This window comes from Gymnodraco acuticeps, unplaced genomic scaffold (assembly GCF_902827175.1).
Source record: "Gymnodraco acuticeps unplaced genomic scaffold, fGymAcu1.1, whole genome shotgun sequence".
In the NCBI taxonomy this organism is placed as follows: domain Eukaryota; kingdom Metazoa; phylum Chordata; class Actinopteri; order Perciformes; family Bathydraconidae; genus Gymnodraco; species Gymnodraco acuticeps.
The window spans coordinates 8,228,347-8,240,856 of NW_022990238.1; the positions used below are offsets into that span (position 1 = coordinate 8,228,347).

At 43.1% G+C, this 12,510-nt stretch overlaps 1 protein-coding gene across 2 annotated transcripts in view; it reads left to right on the forward strand.

Moving 5' to 3' along the window:
• Positions 1-12,510, forward strand: part of asic2 (acid-sensing (proton-gated) ion channel 2) — a 427,733-nt gene that overhangs the window by 383,078 nt on the left and 32,145 nt on the right. For both annotated transcript variants that reach the window (XM_034219441.1, XM_034219440.1), the window contains one exon: positions 4,280-4,430. In XM_034219441.1, the coding sequence (XP_034075332.1) occupies positions 4,280-4,430 (151 nt within the window). The remainder of the gene's footprint in view (positions 1-4,279; positions 4,431-12,510) is intronic.

The window sequence follows — 12,510 nt, forward strand, 5'->3', positions numbered from 1 at the left end:
CTTCCGAAGAAAACCCACAGTTTAAAGGGAAAAATGGGAGAAACCTCAGGGAGAGCAACAGAGGAGGGATCCCTCTCCCAGGACGGACAGACATGCAATAGATGCCGTGTGTAAATTGAAAAGATAATACATTTGCAACATAGGTAGTCCAAATGTTTGGAAATGCATGTGTGTATAATAGGAAGATGAATCCACGAGGATATCCATCCATGACCACAGCCACGACTCGCGATCCAGGGGTTCTCTTTTCGATTAAGGTATAAACTCTTCATCGCTAAATTATTACATTATGTGCTTATGTAAGCAAGCAATTCCCTATTTAAACATTAGGCAGACAGGTTCATATTTCATATTTCTTGATGAATGCAATAACAACATTCCCTCTTCTTTCAAATCTGTTCTGGTCCACTAGCTTCTGATGGAAATATACGTTTCTTCTGCGGCTAAAAGCTACACTAGTTTCACAAGCTGACGGCTAACCCTAGCAACATTACAAGTAGGAAATGTAGGTTTTGAATATTGGCGGCTGGAAACAAGGCTAACAACAGCAGTAAAAGTAGAGAACTGACGAAAAAATTACAAAATCCTTAGCTGAAATATACAACAACGCTGCGTAGCCTAAAACTACTTCCGATTGGGCGATAATCGTTTGCTTGTTTTCCACTTCAAGCGCCACCATTGACATAACATGTAGATATTTTAAGCAGTTGTTTACATTGTGTCAGGATTCGGGAAAAGGTAGGACCCAAATGCAGTATTAAAAAGAATAAGCGGGTTTTAAGGGGTAACAAAAAGTGAGCTTTATTTTACAAAAGCCGATGACAAAAGAAAACAAGAAACAAACTTAACATTACCAAATCAGGGGAGCACGAGTAAATAATCCAGGATCAAAAAACTTCGGGGACAAACATGGAGCGTGACGTGAAGGGAAAGACAAACAATGAACCGACATGGAGCACAGGGGAAGACAAGACTAAATACAAAGAAGGGTAATCACAGGGCAAGACACAGCTGGGCAGGGGAGGCAGAAACACAAGGGCAACAGGTGAACACAATCAGACAATCAGACACAGGAGGGCAAACACAGAGACAGGAATCAACAGACAAGACAGGGGGTGAACACTTTTCAAAATAAAACAGGAAACCAGAGACAGACAAAACACAACACAGACAGACCGTGACACATTGATCGAAAACCAACAAAACACAGGTTATTATAGCCTTGTTTATTACAAGAAACGTTCTTCTTCCTTCTTCCATTTTTATAGAGATGACTACTGGGACAAACTCCCTAATGCAGACAGTGAGAGTCAATATGATCTATTTGCCCTTTTCACCATTGCTAGCTTGTAAAATGAGAATTGATAAGTCATTTTATCATCACAAATGTTCAGGCAGAGTGGTGTTTCCTTAGATATTCTGCATTTTGGACAGGTTTGAGAACTCATTACCTTCCTCCATCTGATGGCTCCACCTGGGGCAGCAGATTAGGAGGGATGTGAGAGGCTGAGGCAGGGCCAGGGGCCGAGGATTGGCAAAATAACATAGCCCCCACTGTCAAAGTCTTTGTCATCCAGTGGCAAAGGAAGACCTTTGTGTCTGACTGAAGTCTAATGGGATGTTGACCCGGCCTTGACCCTGTCTGTCAAACAACATCAGGCTTGACAAAGGGAGGGAAAGAGGTTCCCATTGAGAGCAGTTTTTCCCTAGAAGAAAGGCAGAGGTGAGAGAGATGTTGACCGTAGACACTCGGGAGCCAATGTCTTAGAAAAAAAGGGAAGAATACTAAATGCAATCTTGGCTTTCCTCATACATACAGAATAGCAAATGAGTGTTGGGAAATTGGATTTAATTCTACATTACCATGTTACATTGTTAGGAATAGATACATACAAAGTTATGTCTCATGGTAAATAAGATAAAGATGAATTGCAGGATTAACATTTTCTTCCAGGCCTCTTAAGAAATTAGTGTTGGATGTTGGACCCCGGTGGTGTCTCTCTTCTCCACACTGAGCAGAGAAATACAGCCTAATCTTGTATCTGCAAACTAGAAATGATGGTATCATGAATATGTATTCGATGTCCTCTTTACTACGCTCCGGCAGCTCCTAGTGTGTCATTTATTTTCTGCAAATACATATCTGTCGGGGGCACCTCAATTTCGCAGAGGTGAATGAACCTGTAAGCTGGTACTTCGTATTATTTCGATTCTCACCAACTCTCTGGCAGTTTGGCATTAAACAAGTCGATCGATTTGGTCAGTAAACCATCCACGAGAAGGCTAGTGTCAACAAAGGAGGAGGAGCATCAAAGGAAAAATCCATCTTTAAACAATCAAAAACCACTATTGGCGGTGCACTTTGCCTTCCATTTAGTTTTGTTTGTCATCAATACAAAACTTCAGGTCTGTTTTAATCCCTTGGAATTTAAAAAGCATTACCTTCTTGGCTCAGAGTGTTAAAGTAATCATGAACCGTCAACATCAACATTTAGTGCAGGAGAAAAAGGGACTGACTATAACATTTACTTACAGTGGCCTTCATAGACCACAATGCAGTGCAGTCACATGCTTCATGAACTTTTTTTTTTTTGCCCCTCATCATTTTGACCCAAAAAGGGTTATGGTGCTTGCCAGCGCGTGAAATCCAACCCATGATTCATTCTCGTTTTTTGAATCAACGTTGTGCGTTTGGCATTTCACCTTGCTATGTTTTTTCATAGCTGCGTCCGCCATTTCTCTAGCCTCCTCTTGGACGCGATCTGGCATCCAGTGACTGCGTTATTGTTGAAGTATCTTTCCCAATATGTCAAGAACAAAGCCAAATTAAATGAAAATATGAATATAAATCATATATAGGGCAGGGCAGATAAAGACCACTTCTCATTGACCTTGCAACTTGGCTAATGTTACTTATATTATACAAATCCTTGAAAATGTTCCTTTCTTTTCTTTTCACTATACTGTATCTGTAAAGCGTCTTTGAGCACCTGTAAAAGCGCTAACAAAATAAATCTATTATTATTATTATTAAATCCTATAATTCTCCAATTGCAATGCGTTCTGCATAAATCCACATTTCCATTATATAGCAGGAATTTTTTCTCAAGTCAAATAATAAACATAGATTGCATGTCCGTAACACGTATCAATGGAATGAAAGTAATGTAAACATTTTATATAATTACAGCGCTTCTTCACACCATTTGTAAAACATCCTTCCTCTATCAGAAAATACATCAAATATGGAACCTATAAATCGTATGAAAACATCACATTGATTTTTTTTAATTCTTTTTTTTCTGACAAGCGTCAAAAGGGTTTCTTGGTCTCTTCTCACCAGTCACTTCCTCTCAATCAGTCATGGCAATGATTAAAGTGGATGGTTGTCATGGTGATTACTACTCATCTGCAGAGACCTCACAACTACACACACACACACACACACACACACACACACACACACACACACACACACACACACACACACACACACACACACACACACACACACACACACACACACACACACACACACACTCACACACACACTTCTTGAAAAAGCTCACCCTGCAGTTTAACCCAGTACATTATTAATAATGTGGGGCAAAGAGACGTTAGTTGAAAAGGAAATTGTCCTCCACTTCCAGTACCTCTAATAGCTCAATGTGTTATTTTGTAGTATTTATTGAAGTCCTGTTAAAGTAGGGGCCAGAATTGGAAGGATAATTTTTGCTTTTTGACGAGGAAATGTTAAACTTCCTCTTTTATTACTTTTACTTGTTTGTCTTTATTTGATATGAGCTGCTGGAAATTCAACAGCTATAGGCTCCTTAGAAAGAGAGTTAGATAATGTGAGAATGAAAGTGCCTCTCGGCAGCGTTAACTTGAACTGTCACAGCCAGCCAAAATGAATGGCATTTTTAGCCTTACTTGCCCTAAAAAACATTAAAGAAAATACCCTTACCACTTGAAAGAAGAATGCAATTTGAGTCAAAAAAGGGACAAATACCAAAGAAAGACACATAGATGGGTAACGTTTGTTGTTGGAGTGATAATTGTGTATAACTCTTTAAACTTGAGATGCAAGAAAATATATTGCAGCTCGAGCTTGATAATAAATTGATGTACTTGGTTAAGAAAATGTCTTCTGCATGGTAGTTAATTTGTTTCATCATTGTACAATAGGCAAGTTTATCTACAGCAATGCTATCCCTGCAGTATGTATGAGAGTATATGAGTCATCACTTATCAGCCCTCTCTCTGTGTCTCCTCTCAGGTGTTCACCAGGTATGGGAAGTGCTACATGTTCAACGCTGAAGAGGAGGGGAAGACGCTCCGCACCACCATGAAGGGGGGGACAGGAAACGGACTGGAGATCATGCTGGACATCCAGCAGGACGAGTACCTGCCGGTGTGGGGGGACACAGGTAAAATCATCACATGCTCACCTCTCCTGCTTTATCTCCATCTTATATAATAAGGAGCCAGTCTAAAGAAAATGTGCACTTCTCTTCTTCCCTCTTCTCTTTTTTCCTTATCTTAAGCTGCCTTTAAATGCATCACATGTGGTCATATGTTCAACATGTAGTTTAAGTCTTGCATTTACTGTCACATACAATTTTTACACGGGCGTAAACACCTGATTTACTACAACGGCCTTTCACTTTCCTGCCTTCTCTCTTTCTTTCCTGTAATGTTTAGTATTTTGGCCTGCAATAGAAATATATGAAAATAACTAAATAAATTCACATTATTTTTGTATTGTGCCCCACACTAAGCTTTTGGACCACAATTATGTTTGTATTCACATAATTAGATTGAGCCATAATTAGCATAGAAATGATTCAGTGTCCTTCTGATAAAATCACTTCAGGGACATTTTTAAACCCAGAAACTCGTAATAACTATCTAAATCAAATAAAGCTACTGGAATGATTGAAGATGTGATTTTTATCAGCTTTTTTATCAAATTGTTTTCTACAATATTATGCACAATGGGGGTATGCTTATTGTTGTTGCTATCGTTAAGGCTTTATTTCTTATTGTTGTAGCTCTCTTGTGCTCTCCACTCTTTCATAGATTACATTACACCGAGACTAATACTCCAGGATTTGTCCACACTACCACTAAAAGGCCCATTTGTAAAAGCCTCTTTAGTCCACTTTAAGGAATTTGTGTTTCACTAATGACCTGAAGCTTATTCTGCTGCTGTACTAACTCTGACTCAGACTTTGAAACAAAGTGCATTGTCAGTCGCTGCACATCCAGTTCTGAAGGGACTGCTATGAGGATATTTTTCCTTAGAGAAGGAAGACTTCACAGTGGACATAATGCATATCAAAACCCGTTCATGTCAAACACTCACACCTTTTTGCTGACCTTTATTACAGAGTAGTGCTGCATTACATTATCCTGCATACTGATGTGCGTATTAGAGATTTCGTTAGTGGCTCAGACAGAGTGTTATAGAGAGGCTCGCTGCCTGAGTGATTCCAGCCCATATAAGATCCGGCTCACGTCTGGACCAGTGGGAGGGCAGATGGGGGAGATCCCAGAGCAGCGAGCCAGGCCTTGAGCAGCCCTGCAGATGGACATTATTTACTCAAGGCTTAACATGAAGAAGATTCATCATCAAACAGTCAGCGTCCTATCAATCCTCCTCATGTTCTTCTATGGACAGCAGTTCCCTCAGCCCCCTATTCTGAACTTGTTGGGGTTTTATTTCTTTTTGAACAGACTGTAGACCAGCCACCACCCTGTCAGCATGTGGAGCTTGGTCTCACAGCAGGCTGCAGTTTGCAGTGCCCTTGTTTATCCCTGTGTGGTTTAATTATCCCAGATGAGCTGAGTCAGCTCAGCAGGAAGCGCAGTGTCTCCACAACTGAGCCAGATCCCTGCGCTGTGCAGACATAATGTGTACATGCTACACAGAGACCTTCTTGAACAATTCCCCCCCACCCCCGTCTCTGAGGCTCTATAAGCACACAGCTCTTTCCAGAGAGCTGCAGGCTGGCCATGACCCTCCTCCTCACTTTATCATGATGGACAAACATAAACAAATATATGTTTCATGATGTGAAAAATATAACTTTGAGTGGTGGGAGGAAAACAGGTGCCTGTTGCCTGGATACACAGCTTTGTCCTCGCTGTTTTTGAAGACCAACCTGCCTATTTATGGAAATAGTAAATCGATTGAATGTGTCCGTCTGTTATGGATAGTATTTTTCTCAAGTAAACCTTATTTAATCACAATGAAGGTGCATTGTGGAAGTGTATCCTTTGGTTCAGATGCCTGCTGCATCTATGTAAATACATATTACCATTATTTTTCGTTCTAATTTCAGAAATGCTTAGAATAGTAAAGTAACTCTGCATGAGTGATTTATTAGGAACAAATATATTTATCTTATATAAACTTTTCAATCCGTGAACCTGAGCACTCAAACTCAAAAATACATTTTGGAGAAGAAGTTTCAAGTCCTGCTACACATTGACATTTTTCTAAAAGTCATCTGAAGTTTCAGCGGCGGGCAGGCCTCTTCCGTCTCAGATTCGTCAAGCAGTCTTGATCAAAGTAGAGTGTTTACAGCACGCTTCCCTACAGCAGCAGAGCAGTGATTTGGCAGTGGGGAGAAAAGCTCTTCAAACACATTATAGCCTGTGAGAATATGAAGACATCCAACTTCAATTTGTTCTTATATCAGACACTGACATATTTAGAAGTAAAAAATCGAACAAATCTGTTTTAGATCAAATCGTTGGAAAGTTACTTGTATACCTTCGGAGTTCCTAAGCAACCAGTGACATTGTGCTCACTGTAACAACATCATTGATGGAGAGATGCAGAAGAGTTCTGTTTTCAGCTCCTCTTAGATGAAGAATTAGAAATATACATTGTACATATTTTTTTCTTAATGTGTCCCTTTTGCTCACTTTGTAAATCCTTGTCAGTCTGAGCTTTATGGTTGATTCTGTTTGCGTTTTTTCCGTCAATGTGCTATCCATCATCTCAGATCTTGGCGCTGATTTTGTATGGCAAAAAGACAAGTAAAGCCCAACAAGGATTTGAGTGTAAGGGCAACAATCCTACCGTGCCTCTGCACTCGTTGTGTCTTCTGTTGATTGAATCAAAGCAAAGGTGAAGAAGCACGCTGAGAAGCACCTAAAAGGAGCCGAAGGATATTTGTTCAACAACAGGTTCAACCAAGTGCAAAGTTGAAGTGGAAAGTCCTTGATCCTTTTATCTCTTCTATTTGTGTTACTTCCCTCTGAGGTGTTAGGTCAGTGGGATATTTGTGTGTTTCCAACTATTGCTTTTATTTCTTGGAAACATCAAGCTGTTCTCATTTCAGTGCAACATGGAGTTTCTTACATTAGTGAGGAGAAATGGCAGAAATAACTAAATGTTTAATATTAAAGCAGCAGCCCGAAATCTTAGTGCAGGTCTTGGTGAACTTTAACTGCACTATCACTGCCTGTGTAGATCTAAATTGCTGCTGGTGGAGCACACTTTTCTTTCGTTTCCAGTCTAGTTATACATTGTAAAATTGTCTCTAAGGCAGCACAGAATAAATGTGTACCCAACAAAAAATAGAATAATACTACTCTTGCACCCTCAATTAAACCGAGATTGTTTTTCATTAAAATACGCCTGATATGGAAACGGAGACAAAATTGACAAATATAAATCAATACAATGTAAAGTAGAGGTTCAGCAAAGCAGATGAGACGTTCTTGAGACGTTCTTACAACATAAAGGTTTAAGGCGGATTTACATTACCCTCACAATTGGAAAACTCATGGGCTGATGGCGATAATTTGATATGATAGAAAGCAAAACAAGCTATCAAAATAGTTGTTTTTTTTGTTATATGTTTTGTTAAAGAAAAAAACGTATTTGTTATTATGTTAGCAAATGCTAACCTTAACTGATGAGCACTAAACACAAATCTGAATTTCATTAATTTTTACAGGTATTTGATCACAAACCAAAGTATTTGATAAATACAAATGTCAAGCTGATAGTACAAATAATACAATTCAATAACGTGCTTTAACCACCAGGTGTCCCTTTCTATCAGCTGTGCGCTGTTTATGCATCGGGCTGAGGATCTTGACTACGTCTGTTTCCGGTTTCGTTTATGACAGATGTATTTTGTTATACACACATTCCTTCACATTTAAATTTAAATTTACATTAAAGTATTTCGTGAGGCCTTCTAACATGTTTTTAAATATAACTACGGTTGTAGTTGAAGAGTTTGTACATGAACATGAACCGAAGAAGCTGTTGCCTGGCAAAGCAATCGTACAACGTCACGTCTGTTAATTCCACATCCACACGCATGGATTAACATCGATTTAATACATTAATGTAGCCTTTGTTTCTGCTCAAAGAGGAGTCGACCAGCTGGGGCAACAAGAAAATCGGCGTAATCGAGTGTGACTATTAAAAAATAAATCATTATTATATTAATATTGACAATAACAACCGACCGTCGGGGTAGCATTTGCTTGGCATTTCCGGGTATTTCTCCACTGGTTAACATGGGTTAACAATACCGTGTAACTGTCACGTTTGAAGGGACGAAATCGTGACATATTCGCGTCTCCCAGCATGGTAAATCGTCACATGTTCACGTCTTGCCATGATACCGGGTTGCTCTGGTGGCCCACTCCGCCGTCAAACCCTCCATAAAAGGAAGTTTGACCCATGGGGGGCTGACACAGAAAGGGCCGTTTTTCTAAAATGCAGTTTCCACTCAGAGAACAAAACGGCCGATTTTTCACTGAGGTCCCTGAACACACCACGGCATGCACCGTGAGAGCGCGCGCTCCGCCATAATGCTGTTTTCTGTGGAATGTGGAATTGTGGAGAGAGATGACTCTTACTCTGGGATAAATGCCATAGTCTTTATTAAATGCATTTTTCACACACACACATCACTCTAGAACTAGGGTTACAATACACCGTTCATGCAACGGGGCCTCTTTTCGACTTCCTGTTGAAAGGAAACCTATCTCCTCACAGGATGATAGATTTGACTCTCTATTGCCCCTGAATGGAGGAGGGACGCTGAAAAGCTTGAGTGAGTAACCCAGTCTCAGTATCCTGCCCCTCTACTCTGTCAGTACACAGCTTTTGTGGGGCTTCCATTCCCCACAAAACTGTGTTCAGGGGACATGCCAGCAGCTGTGGAGCCAAAGCTAAGAAGCTGTAGGATTCTCTGGTGGCCTACTCCGCTGCCAAACCTTTCCAGAAGAAGGGAGTTTTGGCATGGGGGCTGACACATAAAAAGGCCGATTTTTTTCAAGGTCATGAGGTCGCGGATCTCATGCCGTCTCTTTGAAACGGACATTATGGTGAAAAGTGGAAATGTGGAGAGAGATGACTCTTACTCTTAAATGCAATCGTTTTCACTGAATGCGTTTCTCACACACACATCACTCTCTCTTGAACCCGCACAGTGTTTTGACAGCACTTCGGTTTATTCCACTCACGTGCACGCGCCCACGTGCTGGCTCCTATACTGGAGTTTACAGAGGGGGCGGGGAGTGTGGGACAGTGTTATTTCCTCTGGGGATGAGCAAGAAGCAGCCACGCTGCAACTACTCCTCACCCACGTAACCAAGGAGATCGATCCAAAGAGCCCTTCCGTAAACACCGGGGCTCCCGGCCCGGGAGATCAACAACACGGTCCTTTTGGAAAGTGCCATGCGGCGTGATCCCTCACCGGGATATCACACGGCAGACAACGGCGGCGGCCACGATCAAGCTACAAATAATCGCTCTGATCTTGTGAGGTGGGAGCATCTCCAGCAATGAGCGAGATGCCCAACACACCCGTGTTTATTTGCAGTCACCTTGTCACGCGGTAGCGTGGCAGAGCTGTTTTCAGCTCCCTGCCCAGCCTGCTGCCCGCTGGGAGGAGCTGCGCTCCGCCGCCATGGTCATCACCTAGGGCGGTGGACTTCCATGGACCGGACCCGGAAGTGCCCGACAACGGCAAACGGAGCCATCCGCCCCGCTGGAATGGCGACGTGAATGGCACCGCCTCGGCCATATCCTGGTCCCCCAAACACTCTAAGCAGAGGTGGTGGAGACCGGCGCCCGCGATCAAACCAGGGCAGGTGCATGGCTGAGCTTCCAGTAATGGTGAGTCAATTTTTCGTTTCTTCTAATCTTCTAATCTTCGTTCGTTTAACTCTTCGGTTGTCAGCTCGTCTGAAGAGAAAAAGGATAGTGGGCGGCGGGTGTAGCCGCCCTTATATACTGTGGGCCTGCACGCGCATTCAGGTAGGCTCGCCCCGATTGGCCGGCTAAGTTTACATAAACTCAGTAGGTGAAAGCACGCACAGCATGATAGAGAGTAGTACCCATAGAGTCCAGTAGAGGGCGGAGCCTGTGTGAAATATAACGATACAAACGCTGCTGGAGGTTAATCCAATGTGTCTGTGTCACTTTGAAATTATTACTGATAATCCATCTTCATATTTACTAGTTTGAGCCTAGGTTTCAGTTTTCAGACGGACATCCCGGGGAAAAGCAGAAGCCGAGAAGGGGGACTAGGGCGGACGAGAGACTCGAGAGGGGACCTGAGAAGGAACTTGAGAGGGAACTCGAGAGGGGACCTGAGAAGGAACTTGAGAGGGGACTCGAGAGGAGACTCGAGAGGAGACTCGAGAGGGGACTCGAGAAGAGACTTGAGAGGGGACCTGAGAAGGAACTTGAGAGGGGACTCAAGAAGAGACTTGAGAGGGGACTCGAGAAGAGACTCGAGAGGGGACCTGATAAGGAACTTGAGAGGGGACTCGAGAAGAGACTCGAGAGGGGACTTGAGAAGTGACTTGAAAGGGAACTCGAGAGGGGACTCGAGAGGAGACCCGAGAGGAGACTCGAGAGGAAACTCGAGAGAGGACTTGAGACAGTCGGTACGCCGACAGGATACGAGGAGCTGGTGTCGGCCGGAGAGCCAACAGGAGACGAGGTGCTGGAGTCGGCCGGTACGCCGACAGGACACAGGGAGCTGGCGTCGGCCGGAGAGCCAACAGACGACGACGAGCCTGAGTCGGGACCATGACTGCTGGGCCCGGTACTTGAGTCGGAACCATGGCTGGAACTGGAGCCGGAACCGTGGCTGTATGGGCCGGTTCTGGAGCAGGGACCATGGCTGCATGGGCCGGTTCTGGAGCTGGAACCATGGCTGTGGGAACCGGAACTGAAGCCTGGATCATGGCTGTGTGGGAACTGAAGCCTGGATCATGGCTGTGTGGGCCGGTTCTGGAGCCGGAAACATGGCTGTAAGGTCCGGTTCTGGAGCAGGGACCATGGCTGCTGGGGCCGGCACTGGAGCCGGAACCATGGCTGCTGGGCAAGGAACCGGAACACGGAACCATGGCTGTGTGGACCGGAACAAAAGCCTGTTGCTGTGGTCCTGGATCATGAGTGGATATCCTCGTGGATTCATCTTCTTATTATAGACACACGCATTTCCAAACATTTGGACTACCTATGTTGTAAATGTATTATCTTTTCAATTTACACACGGCATCTATTGCACGTCTGTCCGTCCCGGGAGAGGGATCCCTCCTCTGTTGCTCTCCCTGAGGTTTCTCTCATTTTCCCCTTTAAACTGTGGGTTTTCTCTGGAAGTTTTTCCTTGTACGATGTGAGGGTCTAAGGACAGAGGGTGTCGTATTGTCATATTGATATTCTGTAGAAACTGTGAAGTCCACTGAGACAAATGTAACATTTGTGATATTGGGCTATATAAATAAACATTGATTGATTGACAAGTACAAATAATAGACAATTTAAAAGCAATAACAGCAACACGCGTGAATACGCAAAGGAGAAGAGGTGGGTTTTAAGAAGCGATTTCAAAGCAGACAGTGTGGAGGCCTGTCTGATATGCATGGGCAGATTGTTCCACAGTGTGGGAGCCACTACAGAGAAGCAACGGCCCCCTCTGAGCTTTGACCTGGTTATGGGCACATTCAGGAGCCTAGGTATAAAAGTCACGGCTCGCCACTGACATTACAACAGTATAGTGAAAACCACCCTTGAATGATGGGATAGTAGACTAAATGTCACAATCCTAATGTCATGTCACGTTTTTAGTTTAGTCTGTCTTGTTTTGGGTGTTATTTTGCTGTTCTGTTCCCACCTGTGTCTTGTTATCCTGTCGTTAGTTTCCCTGGTGTGTCTGATTGTCTAATTGTGTTCACCTGTGGCCCTTGTGTTTCTGCCTCCCCTGCCCGGCTGTTTCTTGACTCGTGATTACCCCTCCCTGTATTTAGTCTTGTCTCTTCCTGTGTTCCCCTGTCGGTTCATTGTTTGTTTGTCCTCCCTCACGCTTCTTGTTAGTCTCTCCTGTCTCCCTCCTTGTTGGTCACGGTCAGTTTTTTGTGTTTGTGCTACCTGTGTTTTTCATGCCATGTTTTTTTGTTTTTTCAGCTTTTAAATAAAGCTCGCTTTTGTTTATAACCTTTACCTTTTTGTAGTCT